The 18,481-nt window shown below is 41.7% G+C and overlaps 2 protein-coding genes across 2 annotated transcripts in view; one reads left to right on the plus strand and one right to left on the minus strand.

Annotated features, from left to right (window-relative positions):
- Positions 1 to 18,481, minus strand: part of LOC135226400 (von Willebrand factor A domain-containing protein 5A-like) — a 442,225-nt gene that overhangs the window by 205,350 nt on the left and 218,394 nt on the right. The gene's annotated exons all lie outside the window — the stretch shown is intronic.
- The window catches only part of LOC135226404 (von Willebrand factor A domain-containing protein 5A-like), a 192,592-nt gene that overhangs the window by 8,976 nt on the left and 165,135 nt on the right, over positions 1 to 18,481 (plus strand). The window contains exon 4 of the mRNA XM_064265923.1: positions 6,092 to 6,193. Coding sequence (XP_064121993.1) covers positions 6,092 to 6,193 — 102 coding nt within the window. The remainder of the gene's footprint in view (positions 1 to 6,091; positions 6,194 to 18,481) is intronic.

Raw genomic sequence — 18,481 nt, forward strand, 5'->3', positions numbered from 1 at the left:
CGAGGCCTATTCCAAGGAGGAAACTTTGAGGGCGAAATTTCAGCTACTGCAGGGGGTAGTAATCCCACCTCCCTGGCAGAGCTGGCTAGTCGAACTTCAAGCGGCTTTGGCAGTCTAGGACTATTTGGGGCTCTATCAGATGGTTCTTTAACGCACTTATAGTTGGGGTTCAGCTTTGAAGTAAGTACTCTTGATAGGACTCTCAAGCCCAATTCCTCCCTACGGATACATAATGGGGAAAAACCTGACTCAACATATAGGCTTTCTACTGGTGAAGTTCTATAGGCTCCCGTACAAATACGTAAAGCCATATTATGGACAACATCTAATTTCTGCAGTGTTGTCTTGCACGCACAACCATAAACTTGGCAACCATAATCAATTTTGCTTAGGCATAAAACCTGATACATCCTCAAGAGGGTGATTCGATCTGCCCCCCAATTAAAATTAGACACGACTTTAAGAATATTAAGACGAAGCTTCACGTTACATACAACTTCATTAACATGTTGAGTAAAAGTTAATTTTTTATCAAATGTAACACCTAGATACTTAATGCTATCTTCATAAGGTAAAATCGAATCATTTAAAAACAACGTAGGGATCTCTTCCACTCTTCTTAATCGACAAAATCTTATAGCTTTGGTTTTTTCTGCTGAAAATTTGAACCCTTTAGCACTGGCCCATGATGTTGAAGCATTAATAGCAGTCTGAATCATTTGACAAGCTTCGACAGCTGTAGACTTACTACAGATTATTGCATAATCATCAGCAAAGGCCAGACCATGCACCCCGACAGGAACTTGTTCTAGTAGGCCGTTGACAGCTACATTAAAGAGTGTTGGACTAAGGACGCTTCCCTGAGGTAACCCTTCTTCTTGAGGGTAGGCAGAAGAAATGTAAGAGCCCACTCTTACTTTCAGGAAACGTTCTGATAAAAAATCTTTCAGACAATAGAACAAATTACCCACAACACCCCACTCAACAAGTTGCATAAGGATACCCCCTCGCCAGGTAGTGTCGTAGGCTTTTTCTAGGTCAAAGAACACTGCAACAGTCTGGTTTTGCACAGCAAAAGCATTCTGTATCTCCCAAGTAAGGAACATCAAAGGGTCAGAAGTACTTCTATTTTTTCCTAAAGCCAAACTGCCGATTAGATAAAAGATTCTTTGAATCCAAATACCACACAAGTCGAGCATTGGACCATCCTCTCATAAATCTTGCTAACACAACTAGTTAGAGCAATTGGCCTATAATTCTTAGGAAGGAAGGAATCTTTAAAAGGTTTTAAAACAGGTACAATAATCGATATCTTCCAAGACTCTGGTGAAGTTCCTGAAAGCCAAAAACTGTTTAAAATGTCTAAAAGAAATTGTTTTGTACTTCTAGGCAGATTAAAAATCATTGAGTACAGTATATCATCTTCTCCAGGAGATGTTGGGGAAGACAACGAGATTGCATGATCCAATTCTTTCATGGTGAAAGGAAGATTATATGACTAAATTTAAACTAACAGCAGGAACAACCGTGGTACCGTCCCTAATATTCCTGAATGCAGGAGAGTAATGTAGGGCACTAGATATACTGGAGAAATGCCTACCAAGGTTTCTGCAACTTCTCCAGAATCAGATATGAAGAAGCCATCAATTTTCAATATAGGCAAGGGAGGTGGAGAAAATTTCCCTTGCAGCTTTCGGATTCTGTTCCAGACTAATGACATAGGGGAATCATATTTTAATTCACTTATATATCTGATAAACGATTCCCTCTTTGCTTGCTTAAATGTTTTCTTTTGCTTAGCAAGAGCTCTTTTATAGATAATTTTATTGACCAAGCAAGGAAATTTACGATATCTCTTGTAGCAAGTTCTAGTTATCTTTCGGCTCAAGGAGCATGAATCGCTCCACCAAGGTACTAGAGGACGCCGAGGCTTTACCAGAAGTTCGAGGAATAGACAGCATTGGCAACCACACAGCAATATACTGATTAAATACTCATAAGCAGATGTTGGGCTCTGAAAATCTTTTATCTTTTGATCAACTTCAGTAGTTTTTTGAATAATCCCCAGTCAGCCTCCCCTACTTCCATTTTGGTAAATATGGAGATGGAATATTTTTCATAAACTTTAAGTGAATGGGCCAATGATCACTGCCATGATGATTCTGGTCTCCTACCCACTGGTAATCTAACCTCAAAGACGAAGAGCAGATAGTGAGGTCAATGGCTGAATCAGAATTATGAAAAACATCATGTCTTGTTAGGGAACCATCATTCATTAAAGTGATGTCATTTAAGTCAAGCAGCTGTTCTATTATTAAACCCCACCGGTCGCAGTTTGGCTCTCCCCAGAGGGTGTGTTTGGCATTAAAATCCCCCATCAGAATGAAGGGTTTAGGAAGCTGGTCTATTAAAGTCTGTAGATCGGTTAATTCTAGCTGACGGGGATTTCCCTGCGCATCCTGCAATCTATTTTCCAATGATGGATCAAGGTAGAGAGAACAAATTGTGATCCATTATAATTGAAAATTTGAACTGCACAAGCCTGCAACACAGTGTTCAACTGAACAAACCTCTGTGATTAATAGACGTACGGACTATGATGCTGTGCCTCCCTGAGCACGTACACCTATCAGGGGTGGAGACCTATGAAATGAATAATTAAAACCCACGTTGGGAGTGTGCTCTCCCAACTTTGTCTCTTGTAGACACATCGCAGATAGATTATGTTCCTTAAACAGAACCCGAACTTGCTCTCTATTTGGTATAAAGCCACGGATGTTCCATTGCATGAGAGCCATTATTTAGAAGATGGGATCTTAAAATTTTCTACCAATTTAGGAATCTGAGTCCTGGTGAGAGATCTTATCAGTTTTACCAGAACTACTTGATCTAGATCTGGGTGTTATAGATCTTTTAGGTGATGGGCCTTCACTTGCCCTTCCAGTTTTGCTTTTATTTTTCCTATGATGGCCGAGTGACCGAGAATGAGGCGAAGAGGGAGAAAGGGCCCTCTTCTGACGAATAAAGAGGGCCTCTATCTCCTCACCGTCATCTCCACGGTGCACTGTAATGTCAAGATCAGTGAGGGCTCAATGTCAGCAATGTCCCTGACAGAGAAAAGTCGTCAACAAATTGAGACCTGGCTTGAAGCAACCCTTGAACCAACAGGGTCCCCTGGCTTGACCAGAGTCTCTACAACATGAGGAGCCCCGCCAGAGGGGCCATGAGAAGCCCCACTAGGGGGGCCGTGGGGAGCCCCACCAGATGGGGGCTGGGAAACCCACAAGGGAGGCACGGGGAGCCCCACCAGAGAGGGCATGGGAAACCCCATTAGGGGACCCCCGGGGAGCACCACCAGAAGGGGCACCAGAAGTAGCAATATCCGGCTGTTGTGCCTTCAAGGCATCTGAATAAGTTTTCTTTCCCAACAGCTTCTTGGCCTGTCCCACACTGATGTGTTCAGCAATAGATTTAAGTAATGCCTCCTGTTCTTTTTTAAATTCACTGCATTTCTTATCTCGGCTCGATGGTCACCCTTACAGTTCACACAAATTACCATTTCAGAACATTCCTCGTGCTCAGGCTTGCCACACGATTCACAAAGTTTATTTCTGGTGCAAATATTTGAGGAGTGTCCAAAGCCAAAACATTTAAAGCACTGGAGCACTCTCGGTCTATATGGACGAACTTTCATAATTTCATTGTCAAGAACAATTTCAGATGGCAAAATAGGACTTACAAATGTTAAAATAATCATAGACGAGCGGGGCAACCTTGAAAACCTTCCAAACCACGTCTGGACACATCTCCAAAATTTCCTCTTCGTCCATTTCATGTAAATCTTCATGAAGATGACACCCTTTGCATAACTAAAATATAGTGAGGTTTTACCTCTTTTATCATATCTTCAGGATTAAGCTTTAAATTTAGGAGCATTACTGATTGAACAATTGGTCTTGGCATGAACTAAAAAACTATTACGCCCAAGCGAGGTTACTTCTGGGCTCCCAACATTGCCGATCTTCTGGCTTACCAACCTTTTCACCTTGAAGAGGTTGCCTCTCTACCAGTGTTGTAATGATCAACCACTTAGCTGGGTCTGGTGATCTGGAGGTTTTACTTATTTTACTTGATCTTAGTTTCAGTTGGTGGTCTATATATCTCAAGTTGCCTAGGGACCTCTTCCGCCTCTACAAGTCCAACACTCATAGAGTCTGACCTAAACTATCTGTAGGCCCTGTGAGCTTCCGATTCGTTGTTGAAAAATATCCAAAATTCAAAACAACCATAATTTTTGCCAAGTCTATTCCGTAATTCTTTACGTTCCCAAATTTACAAAATGTATTAAATAAGGTATCATAATTCCAGTCTAAAGGGACTGGTTTTACATACAAAATGTTTGTAACAAGCAGCTCATTTGAAAAAGGCTCCAAAGTCACAATAGAGGAATTACCAAAATTTTCCTTGTCCTTATCCTTGCCCAAGTCGTCAACAGAAGGTTTTAGTGTCTCCATAAGACGTACAATTGATGATTCGTCCAGGTAGCCCCCCACCCACCATGGAGCCACATTTAGAGGACAGTGTTATCCCATACAGGGCTGCCCGTAGGGGTACCACCCAGATACACCCCACCCTCAGTGCTTAAGGCGTCATGATGTCCGTCGAGATCAGACCCAGCACTAAGAGCAGGGTTTGACATATAAACTTTCCCCTCGCTCGACCACGTTAGGTACTACTAGAGTTCTACGGGTGAGGTGGCATGCCAACCATCCTCACCCTCCACCAAATCCAATGAGTAAGTCCAAATCATGTCCAAAACCAATCCAAAAGTCATCCAACCATAAACAAAATCTGTACCTTATAGGGGGAGGAAGCAGAAGGATGAAAGATTTTAGTAAAAGGAAAAGAGCTGACTTATTTAGTTGGATCAACAGCTGGGCACCAAGGCCCAGCGAGAAAGCAGTTCCCACCAGGCATCAGGGCCCAGCTGCTGACTAAGCCCCCCATCCTCGGCAAGGCTTCAGCATCTGGGGGGTTTGTACCTCAGTTGTTCTCTCTGTACTGCATCTCTTCTTTTCTTTTTTGCTTTGTGTATGATGTATTTCATTGCAAGTTACAGTACAGTACTGCACATATCCTTTAATAAAATGCAGGAAAAGAGTAAACATAAAAAGCAAAACAAAAAAGCAAAACACACTGTAATGAATTCATATGCATTCCTATCCCCTTCCCAGCCGGAAACTAGTCCTCTACCCCACCCTCCTTCCAAAACAACCACTCTCAGGGTGAGTTCTTGTCAATAGCCTTACTTCTGCATCCCTCCCATGGTGCCCAGCTATCTGACCCCACCCAACCCTTTGGAAACTTCTCTTGGTCTCCCACACAACCTAACCTAAGTAGTAGTCTCTTCATGAGTGCAAGCAGTGTTACCAACATTGTTACCAAAATTGTCCTTAGGCTATGCAGCAATGCCAACCATTGGAGAGTGGTTTTTTTCAAATTTGTTGTAATTTATATCCTGTGTCATATATCTTTGATCCCTGGTCCAGTGCTTACATAGTCTTTTTAGTACTTACATAGTAAGTTTATGTTCATTAACTCAGGATAAGCAGACCAGAAAGAAGCCACCAAAGGTCAGCTGGAAACCGTTGTAGTTGGCAGAACTCCAAATCCAACCGAAAGGGTAATACATCAGGTTAGAACACAACAGCTAGTAAGGAGAAATCAATCTCTGCAAACTGAGATGAGACCAGAATCAAGGCGATAGTTCATAGTAGACCACCAGTAGAACTACCAGTTGTAACATAAATAAATGGAAAAGAGTAGAAATGTGGTTGCTGCTGTTGTCAACGTAGTCCAGGGAGGGGAAGTCAGTCATCAGTGTGACCAGACACAAGAAGGAAACACTGAAACTTACGTGTAGGACTGAAATCATCGAGAAGATGCCAGACATACATATATGACTGAAGTCACCTCAGCAGAGTGTGCTGCATACATCTTTAGGCCTTATCCTGCATAAAATCAGTTCATGAGGATAAGAAAAGTAATGTTGAAATATGAAAAAGTTGATTTCAATTCTTTCTTTCCACAGCTTGAGTTCAGGATGCCAGTTGATGAAGGTGCTGCTGTGTACAAGTTTGAAGCAGTCATTGATGGCCGGAAGATCTCGGCACAGTGCTTGGAAAAGAAAAAGGTAAGAGTTGAAAGCAGTCCTTTCTATTTCATATAGGTTCATGATGGTAAAATGTTACTGATGTCCTTTTTTTTTTTTTTTTTTCTGCTTCAGATTATGTAGCAATTACAATAAATACAGTGCAGTCAAACAAGTGATATAATTTCGTTTGTTTTACTGATTTTTGATGTGTTCTTAACCCTTTAACCGTTTAGTACGTATATATCAGTAGCACGCCAACGCTACCTGAGCCGTTAAGTACGTATATATACGGAGAGCAGATGTTTTGACCGTGACGTTTAGTACGTATATATATGATTGATTTTTCCTGCCTTTCTTTCAAGGTAAATCCTCTATAATGTATTCTCTCTAGGTCCGAGGAAGTGTTGTTGACCTTATCCAAACAAAAACACTTCCTCCCAAGCTCCTTTTTATCATAATTTTCCTGCATGTTTTATATATCTAAAGCGGGAATTCGCCAATCACTTGGCTGAGTCTCTATGTAGCGAGAGAACACGCTGCTGGCTGGTCGTTCATTTACACGGAATTTTGGTCTTTCAACGCAGGGGGTAAATAAAGGGCTATAATCCTTTCTAAGCCAACTTAGCAGCGGTCGGCCGTGAGTTGTTTTCGTCTCTTTTTCTTTTCCAGCTCTAGCGCAAATGAAATGCGATAAGTACGTACTTGTAGTTTATTGACATTTTTTCCCACTGAAATATAAGAAAATGTACTGGAACGTTACAGAACAAAAGGTTAGATGTAGAAAGCACAAACTTTCATTCATGAAACAATACTCTAAATGAAAGTTATGTACAAAATTCTTACACAACAAACATTGTTGAAAATTCATCCGACAGTGAGAATGATGAAAACACAGGGCTAGCAAGGTGAAGACAATAAAGTAAGATATGTGAATGATTGCCAGTAATTTCCTGTCCTTAGTCGTGTAGAGAGAGAGAGAGAGAGAGAGAGAGAGAGAGAGAGAGAGATAGAGAGAGAGAGAGAGAGAAGTAGAGAGAGAAATAGAGAGAGAGAGAGGAGAGAGAGAACTGTTTTCTTTGTATTCTACTGTACCCTCCTTTGAACACTGATGCCATATACAGAAATTCGAACCTAACAATTTTGTCATTGATAAAAATATTTATATATATATGAATATATATGAGTGCTATGTATGTAATTACATTTATAGTGCACACAGAAACACTTCCCGAATTACAATCTCAATACAGATAATCTGCATCCCACAATAGGGGGTTCTTTAATCTGGGGCTCATATCCTATTATCCCTCCCTTGGGCCGTCCAGAAGAAAGAGGTTGCGGGACAAGGCTATCGCTTGAGGAAAAATAACAGTATTTTTTTTTTTTTTTTTTTATCGCCTAGTTTCATTTTTTTTCATCGGTGAATCTGGGCTAGACATTGGGAGTTCATATGATTTATTTAGGTGAAATATTGTAAAATGCTTTTTATCAAAGCATTTTACAATATGATTTCAATTCTTCAGATTTCTGTTCATTTTATGTCTTCACGGTTAGATACGTAGAACCTAGCATGGAAAGGTGTGGCGGCGTGTTTCCGTCACACCTTCACGACATTCGAACTTGGGGCAAGGTTTTATGAATAAAACCTGGGAAAAGTAGCAGCGTCTAAAACGTACATGTCCATGGTAATTTTGGTTCGACTATGATACGGATAACTGGCGAATACAGAAATTTGTACGGCAGCACCGTAGTTGATATTGAATGAAATGATCGGTTGTTGTTGTTTACAGCTCCAGTTACCTCCCACCCGTGACGAATTTGATGCGCTTGGTATTAGGGTCTGGAATTATAACTAGTCCTTTTGAAAGATTCCAGTTCCTTCTATCATTGACGATAGTCAGTTCGGAATTCCCTTGTCGACGGTCAAAAGTCACGGGGACAGTAAAAGTCGTTTACCTGTACCAAGGCCTATACTTTGACCTGTACAAAAGGGAGATAACTAAATCCGCCATTGCCCATGAAACAAGGAATTGGAATCGGTGAAAAGGACTCTGGATAATCCCAAGGCACCACTCTCTAACTAGTGCTCGAGTGGTTCCACCCACCCACCAAACTCGATGCAGGTGAAAGGAAAGGAGAGATGAAAACAACAACTGATCATTACCTTGGACAAGCTTCCTCTTCTCTCTCTCTCTCTCTCTCTCTCTCGCCTCTCTCTCTCTCTCCTCTCTCTCTCTCTGATAGATATTATATATATATATATATATAGATATATATATATATATATATATATATATATATATATATATATATATAGAATATAATATATATAATATATAATATATATATTATATATCTATATATTATATATATATATAGATTTCTATATATTATATATATTATATATATATATATATATCATACATACATACATACATATACATATACATATATCAGAGAGAGAGAGAGAGAGAGAGGCATATTCAAAGTAATGATATTAATTATTTCTATTTTATTGACATTATTGTAAGTGAAATAAATAAATCATAGACTTAGCTGAAAGATTGTAATTTTTACTTTGTGTTCAGTACATGTGACGTTTATGTGGCTTCACCCTAAATAATTCCCCATTGTTTCTTATTTATATTTTTAAAATTGGTGAATATATATAATTCCCACAGGATTTTCCACTTCTTCATATTAGTAATATAACTTCTTGAGCTTACCTTTCTCTTGATATATATATATATAAATATATATATATATATATATATATATATATATATATATATATATATATATATATATATATATATATATATACTTATTATATAAGATATATATTAAATAAAAGTAAAACTGTATAGAATTTCTAAGTGACATATATATATATTATATATATATACTATACATATATATATATAATCTCACTTATTTTTTTTCTATGTACAAAACGGACATTGTGCATCTTGGGTGATGTAGAATTCATAACAAACCTAGGCTTTAGCTTCAGCCCAAAGACTGGATTATACGGACTACGAAAATGCGAGATCTTTTGGAATCAACTTTATTACATACCATGGCTTGTCAAAGAAAAATCTGATGATTTGTAAGAGCAATAATTCGAAGGGCAATTGTTGTATCCTATTATTTATAAATTTCTAGAGCGTTAAAAGAAGAAAGGGTTTTATGTACAACGAATAAACCTCCTTACACGAAAAATGTACGTTGTCTGTTCTAACAGAATGTTATTTTCCAATGGCCCCACGTTGATAATCACTTAATAGCCAAGATATAAATGATTATTATTATGATATTATTATTATTTATTATTATTATTATTATTATTATTATTATTATTATTATATTATTTGGCTGGAAAGAGCAGAATTATATATGTGAACAGTGGAAGGTTGAAAAAGGGAACGGCCGTATGTATGTTAATAGATTTTTACATGAGTTAAAATATATGGAATATATTATTATTATTATTATTATTATTATTATTATTATTTGGCTGGAAAGAGCAGACATATAAATATGTGACAGTGGTTAAAGGGAACGGCCGTATGTAGTTAATAGATTTATATGAGTTAAAATATATGGAATAAGATACAGAAACTGAAAATAAGCTAATGTAGCCACCCTGCACTCAAAAGATAGCGCGACCGGGAGAACAGTTGCCATGTTGTGTTTTTAACTATTTGCTGACAGTCTTGTTAGCGTCAATGTTTGCTGCCCGCACTCTTGGCTGACAGCTGGGGCACCAAGCTGCTTCCCACAGCAAACGGTTATTGGGTTAAATGATGTTGATGTTCAGTTTGATCCTTATTGTGGTTAGAGGTTTTAAATGTGAAATTTACATAGGTTTTTGGTGTGATTAGTGGTTTGATTCTTCTGAGATGACTTGGATCCCATGAAGATAGGTTTTCAAACTTCAGTGAGAGTTCCGCAGTCTGTCCTATTGATGGTTCACTGTTCTCTGTCATTTCCTTACAGAATCCTTTCAGGCATACTGATATCTAGTGTCACGGGTGGATTTTTCCCTCACCATGACATTAAGATACGAGAATAAGAATACTATTTGTATACATATACACTTTTGTCAGTCTTGCCTGGAGGACGGTTGGAGAATGGTACTGTGTCATAGTTGACATGGTGGGTATGAAGACTAATGACCTTTACGCTGCCTGGGAATTAGGGTAGGCCTGTCCTACCTGCTATTACATGATATTCCTTGTGTGTATGGGTCTTACTACTGATGAGGCCAGGTGATGTCTTCCTACTGGGAGGCAGTTGAAGTGCTGATTTCCATTTTAGGGGTATTGAAGAAAATTTCTGGTATTCAGCTTGTTTCTTTATTACTCAATACATCATGCCAAATTTCTCCCAGGCCTAGTCTCCTGGACTTGATTAATTACCTAGTCTTCAGAACTCCTGGACTAGATCTCTGGACTAGATCCCTTGCAAGGGATTGATAATCATTTGTATTAATAATTTGGTAAAATAGCCAAAATGAAGAGCCGACAGGTTAACGTCCTCACATGAAAGCATTCGTGATTCTTACATGTGTTGCTAGTGTTACCAAAAGCAGACGAAAGATTCAGGGCAGCGCTCCCATACTCAGAGCGAAAGAAAAATAAAACAAAGGACTGGCTACACTGCTACGCACTTGTGTTCACAACAAAAACGAAAACATTTTATAGTTCAATCACTTACAATAGCAGTGTAAAGATATTAGAGGAGGATGATGAATCAATTCCTAAATAAATCGCTAATAATTAAAGGAATATTTTTCCCATTACACTAGGTCATCCATTTTCTTGAATATTCCTTCAGAGTATTTTAATTGAAAGTCCTCTAAATTCTTTTTATTTCCTTTGATCATTTTACTGCTCCCAAATCTTTGATCGGTGTATAACCACAATCGTAATCTGTTTTCACTGCTAGGGGCCAAAGGGACACTGCAAACAACTTAAGGCATTACGTAATGTTTCTTGCAGCATGCATATATATATATAGTTTATATATATATATATATATATATATATAGTATATATATATATATATTATATATATATAGGTATATATATATATATATATATATATATATATAGTATGTAGTATGTGTATATATACTATATATATATATATATATATATATCTATATATATATATAATATATATAGAATATATCATATATATATATATATAAGGGATTTTGACGAAGGAAAAATCTATTTCTGGTGATTGGACTCGTGTCGCCCTATGAAAGTATCCTTAATATCATTCTTTCTAGGTAAAATTAGCCTAAAATTACCAGAGAAAAACAAAATTAAGAAAATGTCAGTAAAACTGACTCGCTCACTCTTAAAAAGATAAGTGTCGGTATGATAAAAGGGGCGAGTGTTGGAACACTACCACGAGCCAAACACCAATTAGAACTTCCTATCAGAATCCCCCCAAGAGAGAGCTGATACCAACGGGCGATGCAGCCTCTACTACTACTACTAGAGGACGCCACGGACAGCAGCGCCCCTAGCGGACATCCTTAATTAAAACAGCTAAATACATCTTGTCCTGCAAGGGGGGGAAAACAAACCATAAAAGGGGGGGTTTCATAGGGCGACACGAGCCAATCACCCAGAAATAGATTTTTCCTTCGTCAAAATCCCTTTTCTGGGCTCAGCTCGTGTCGGCCTATGAAAGAGTACCAGAGAAACAGACAAGATGGAAAAAGGAAACAAAAATGAAAAAAACAGTTTAAAATGATGGATATAATATAAGTAAATCAATTACAGCATACAAATTAAGCACTTAAACTAAACTTATTTTAAACAGTAAAATAATAGAATGTTAGTAATCGTAAAGTACTTAAGAAATGGTAATTAAAGTAAATTACAGAAAGATGCATGTAAAATAAGGAAAATTGGGATTTACTTAACTAGAATACAAAATTATAAAATATATACACACATGTGTCCTACCCTAGCATAAAAATAAGGGTAGGTACACTGAAATCCATCATCAATACAAATATTCCAAAATATATACAAACACATTGTGACTGAAGTTCATCATAAACACAAAATGGTGAATATACACAAACATATTGTGTCCTACCCTAGCATAAAAATAAGGGTAGGTACACTGAAGTACATTATCAGTACAAAAGTGGATGTCCCTAGCAAAAAAATAAGGGACAATCCACTATATGATACAACGGCTAAGGCTATGATGTTGAGTAGCCTGACGATTAGGGTGAGGCAAGGTTGGCTTTGAAGTAGGTAGAAAGGAGACCTGGATCAATACTACAACTACTAAACAGTAATCAGGGGAAACTATGTTTCCCGCTGCTACTGCTGAAAACTTTAAAGATTCCAAGGACTTTAAATAATGCCGTTTAAAGACTGTCGGGGATTTCCATCCAGTATACTTTCTAAGATCCTCAAAGTTCATATGTTGAAAATAATTAATTGAGGTGGCTACTCCCCTGACATCATGTGCTTTTGGGAATGACTCAGGGTTGGCTTGTTTAATGAAGTAAAGGATTTGCTGTCTAATGCCTTTAACTGATAAAGTACCACCTTTTTCTCTCATGAAGAGAGCACCTGAGGATCTAGAAGAAGTACGAGATAGAAAGGCTCTAAGAGTTGATACTGGGCAGAGAGAAGGATCCTGTGGAAGGAAGTGGGATAACCTTCCAAAAGGGGCCCACCTAGCAAGAGGATCTTCATTTTTGGCTAAAAAGCTACGATCCGGAGCAAGTAGAACTTCTCCTGATGGGAGGAATTCCACATGACCTGCATCCCTGGATAGAGCCGACAGTTCTGAAATTCTAGCTCCTGAGGCTAGGCTTAATAAGAATAATGTCTTCCTCAGGAGCATTATGAATGTACAAGATGAGTTGTCAGTATCTGAAGCTAATTTGAGGACGTCATTTAAGAACCATGAAACTGTAGTAGGCCTCTGGGAAGGTCTAAGTCTAGCACAGGCTTTAGGGATAGATGTAAAATAAGATTCAGTCAAATCTATCTGAAAAACCTACTTGAAAGATTTTCTTCAAAGCCGATTTATGAGTGGTAATCGTGCTAGCTGCTAAACCTTTTTCAAATAAAGATCTGAAAAAGGATATAGCCAAATTAACTGTCATGGTTGTAGTGTTCGATTCTCTCAAAAAAGATGCTAATTTTTTAACCGCTGAGTCATATTGTCTAATGGTTTGACTCTCTCTTATCTGATTCTAGGAAGAGAATATTCTGTGGATCAATGTCAGCATCTTTATTAGCCGCGAACTTCATGAAGTCCATAAAGTTAGGGTCTGGAGAGTTCCTGAGGAAGCGAACACAGTCCTCATTTGTACTGATTGTGATAGTTTGGGATTGGGGATCCGTTTGAGGTCGGAGACCCAATTCCAAGAGAAGAGGATACCAGTTGCTCTTGGGCCAGTCCGGTGCAATCAGAGCTACTATCCCTTTGAAAGATCTTAGTTTGTCTAGGACCTTCAAGAGAAGATTCACTGGAGGAAAAACTATAAATCTTCCTCCACTGATTCCAATCTAACGACAGGGCCGTCCGTGGCATAAGCCAGAGGGTCCAGGTTGGGGGCCACATAGCAAGGGAGCTTGTGGTTCGCTTGTGAGGCGAAGAGATCCACTTGGAGACCTGGGACTCCTCCGGCTTACCCACTGGAATGACCTGACGTCCAGAGACCACTCTGATTCCAGAGGAACTGACCGGGACAGAGCGCTGCTATCACATTTCTTTTACTCCTGCCAGGTGAGTGCAGACAAGATGCCATTTGTGTTTGTTTGCTAATGCAAAAGATGGCTATCATGACATGGTTCACATGTTTGGATTTGGACCCTCCCTCTGTTGATGTCAATGAACTACCACTGCACTGTCCAAAAACTAGGCCTTAGATGAGACTTCTTCGGGGGAAGCAGTCTCTTCAGAGTAAGAAATACTGCCATTGCTTCCAACACGTTTATGTGGAGCCTGGCTAGAAATTGAACTGACCAAGTCCCTGAACCTGTTTGAACTGAGAGTATCCCCCCCACCCGGACAGGGATGCATCCGTGTGAATGGTTAGCACTGGGAGGGGATATTGAAGGGGTACTTTTCTTGGCTAAGTTCTTTACTTTTGACCAAGGCCGTAGTTGGTTGCGGAGGATCTGTGGAATTACTGACAAATTGTCTCGATATTTGGAGTTTGCTTTTGACCGCCAAATTCGATTTATATCTTTCAGCCTTGCTTTCAGAAGGATATCTGTTACCGAAGCAAACTGAAGAGAACCCTAGGATTCTCTCCTGGTTTCTTCTTGACGTCTGTTTGCATTTGAGGAATTGCCTGACAGATTTTGCTATTTCCTTCCGTTTGGCCACTGGAATTGATAGATTGTGGGAAGACAAATCCCATGGATTCCTAGCCACTGAAAATGAGATTCCGGAGTAAGTCTGGATTTCGTTTTGTTTTATCTGGAACCCCAGATGTTCCAGAAAGTGAACTACCTTTTTTTTTTTTTTTTTTTTTTTTTTTTTTTTTGGTAGCTTCGAGACATTCCTCGACTGTTGGTGCCCAGATCAACCAATCGTCGAGGTATGCCGCTACCATGATTCCCTGAGCTCTCAATTGTTGTACAACCACTTCTGCTATCTTTGTGAATACCTGGGGGCTACATTCAGACCGAAGGGCATCACTTTGAATGAGAATGTCTGATTTCCTAGCCTGAATCCTAGGAATGGGCGGAAGTGTCTGGCTATAGGGATATGATAGTATGCGTCTGTAAGATCGATGGAGCATGTGACGGCTCCACGCGGAAGTAAGGTCCTTACTTGCGAGAGGGTAAGCATCTTGAACTTGTCGCAGCGAATGAAAGAGTTTAGCTTTGACAAGGTCTAAGATTACCCTTCTTTTTGTTGAGCCTTTCTTTGGCACGCTGAATAAGCGCCCTTGAAATTTTAGATGTTTGACTCTCGCAATAGCTCCTTTCTGAAGGAGTTCTTCCGCGTAATCTATCAATTCCTTGACGGTACCTGATGAAATGATTTGATTGGAGGGGGATCTTTGATCCAACTCCAGCCTAATCCTTTGGACACTATGCTCTGTGCCCAATTGCTGAACCCCCACCTGTGGCGGAAGAGGAACAGCCTCCCTCCTACCTGGGAGCCTCATTGCTGATGGGCGGGTTGGCCACCACGCCCTCCTCTGAACTGTCTACTCCTCGTGCCCCTTCCTGCGCCACGCTGACGAAAGTAACCTCTCGCCCTACCTCTCGGTTGAGAGTAGCCTTGAGCCTCATAAGCAGGGTTGAAGGCCGGCGAGATTAGCGTAGGAAGTGGATGGTTGAGATTGCTGGGGCACCAGGAGGAAAGGTTGGTTCTGTTTAGAGGTGGAAGGTTGTCCCTGTTGGGTAACTGGGACTGCCTGCACAAATTGCTGCTGTTGTTGGAGTTTTTTTATAAGGCTGGAACCTCTTACCAGCCTTCTTTGGTTTCTTGCCAGCAGTGGGAACGGATTCCTGTTTCCTCTTTGAGGAAATACCCCACCTAGCTCTAAGGCTCTGGTTGAGTCTAGCAGCTTCGTGGTGGACCTCGTTCACTGCGGACTCTGGGAAGAGATCCGCTCCCCACATGCTTGCAGCCAAGAGTCTATTAGGCTCATGCCTGATTGTGCACTCTTGTAGGACATGCTTCCGGCAGTTCCTCCTAGCCTGGAAGAAGTCAAAAGCGTCCGTCAGAACCGTCTGAAACTGAGATTTCGCCAGAATCTTGAACAGCGGTTCCGTAGCGTAGGAAAGAGCAGCCATTTCTGTAATGATGAGGGAATTGAGGACCTGCCAAACCTAGTTCGCGCATCGAACTCTGCCTGGATTAGGGAATCCGGCAGCCTAGGTATTTCCTCACCGAACTGGTCCATGGCGCAGTCCGGCTTGAGTTTACCCAGCGTGAATGTAGCTGGCAGGTTTTCCCACAATTCTCCGAAGGCGGGGAAGAGTGGAGAAGTAGACTCCGCCTCCCTCAACTGTGGAATGGGCTCATCCTTGAGGACTGCCTGAAGAGACTTCTCCACCAATTTCGTGGCGAACGGAAGAGAGACCTCCTCTTCCGTCGCGAAAATAGTGAAGGGACTCTTGTAGGCCTGGAGTTTAGTGTTAGTACACTCCCAGTCCTCAAGGCAGTGAACCCATTCCCCACTGGGGCGTGATCTCTACTGTAAAGAACTGACTCCTTAGAGATTTTGTCTTCTCTCGTGAGAGCCCGTTGGCGTCAGCCTAGCATACCGCGATGAAAAGGCTGCGTCAGACCCGGAGGGTAGAACTCGAAGTCCTCAATCCTTCGAGTTCCACACTCCGAGATAGAAATCATTCCGTCCTTGAATGGAGCGTAGGCAGCTACTCTCCATGGGTTCTCCATAGAGAAAGCTGGCAAGGAGTCATAAGGTGGAAGTTGAAGAATCCCCGTGCTAGATGCAGGGGAGACTGGGGGAGGAGCCTGAGCTAGCCCAGCTACTCGGTCCTCATTCTCTCTCATTCTATTAGAGAGATCCTGGATTGACTGTCCAGTTTGAGACAGACTGTTTGATAATTGCGCAACATCTGCTCGAACCGCGTTCCCAGTGCGGAGATTTGGGAGCCTACTAGCACGCCCACCTGTTCCCATCACCCCTGCTGAGACAGTAGAGGGATCGCAGGTGCTGGTGCTTGCTACCCCTGCCGGCATAGCCGGAGTGGAAGCAGCGGAGGCGGGAGAAGACAGTGACTCGGTGGGAGCGCGAGCCTTCTCCTTCGAAGCCTTGCTTCTGGAGCTCTTCGATTGGGAAGAGCCCGGCTTTGCCTTCACCGCTCGGCATAGGAAGTCGACGACTTCCTAGCCGAAGAAGACGAACGACGGAACTTCCTAGCAAGTCGACTTAGATAAGGTCTTCGGTTCTCTCTTTCCCTTCTCCTTAGGAGGTACAGAGAGAGCGGGAGAGCGAATAGGGATCTCGGATCCCACAAAGCCTTGGAAAGAAGCGGAAGAAGAGGGGACAGGAGAAGATCCAGGAGCGCCCAAGGTTTTGGGCGCCCCGACATACCTACCTCAACCAACAAATCCCCCTCCCCACCTACCGCCATGGGCTCAAGGTTAAGGTCCAGGGCAGCGACGTCCGGAAACCGACTCCTGGGAGGCTACGACCCCAAACGATTGCTGGAGGTCTTGCTGGATGGAGGGGCTATCAGTGGGGCAGCGGACAAGGGGTCGACGTAACCCGTCGACTGCCCGCGGGGAAGATCTGGATGGCCAGCTTCCTATCCAAAATGTAGGGCTGGCCCTTGGCGGCGTTTTTCCCAAAGCCGCCCCCACCCACGCTTTCAGGGTGGCGAGGGCGACTTCCCTACAACCGCTAGCCTGAAAGAAAGGTGAGATTAGCTGCCAATTGTGGAATGGGGTTAACAAACTTACGACTAGAAGTTGTTAGTAAAATCATAAGTAAGCCTATAATGGACTTACCCCATCTCCCAGCTGACCGACCAGGTCGTAGCATATGGCGCAGGCTTCAGGGTGCCAGACAATCGTCTCGTTGAACGACGTGGACACAAGGGGCGTGAGACCTGCACTCATCATGTCCACAGGGGTCCGTAAAGCGTCGCGTACAGGCTGGGACCTGGCAGTTGGTAGCCTGTAAGTGAAAAAGTACATGAGTACCAAGTAAACACTTACAGCCTAACATATGCTCCGCTGGTGCCGGAGCGATAAAGTTAGATAAAACCAGAGCCCCGCCAAAATACGTGTGGTAACTAGGTTGGAAGATAGGCTATGGCTCCGCCGATGGCGGAAGCACAAGAATCAACCAACTAGGAGTGGTGGTAAAGGAAACCACGACGGAAAATGGCGGGGATGGTTGATAAAATAATAATAGTAACACACAACATTGTAAAATAACTTATAATTAGGGGTATATACCTTAAAATAACCAAAATAAAACAACTTCTCTCCGCCCGTCTACTAGAAGAGTGCGTAGATAAGGGTAAGCTCCCTTCCGGTAGCGGGGGAGAGATATAAGGATATAGTAGGCAAGCAACGACCACTCGTAGTGCCCACCCCTGCCCGCTAGCGGAGCCAGTAACCTATAAAACCAAAGGGTGCCCCGGCTGCGACGGAAGGCTCCTTTCGTATCGTAAGGGAGGTGGCTGAGCAACTGGGGAGGGGGGGAGGAAGGTCTCGGCGAACACGGCGGGAGCGAGAAAAGGGGGGAGGGGGATGGCCTACTCCTCCCCGCCTCACCAACTACCCGCATTGAGGAACCCAGGTACCTCATAGTGGTCGCCCTATACCCCCCGCTGG

This window comes from Macrobrachium nipponense, chromosome 14, assembly GCF_015104395.2.
Source record: "Macrobrachium nipponense isolate FS-2020 chromosome 14, ASM1510439v2, whole genome shotgun sequence".
Taxonomy (NCBI): domain Eukaryota; kingdom Metazoa; phylum Arthropoda; class Malacostraca; order Decapoda; family Palaemonidae; genus Macrobrachium; species Macrobrachium nipponense.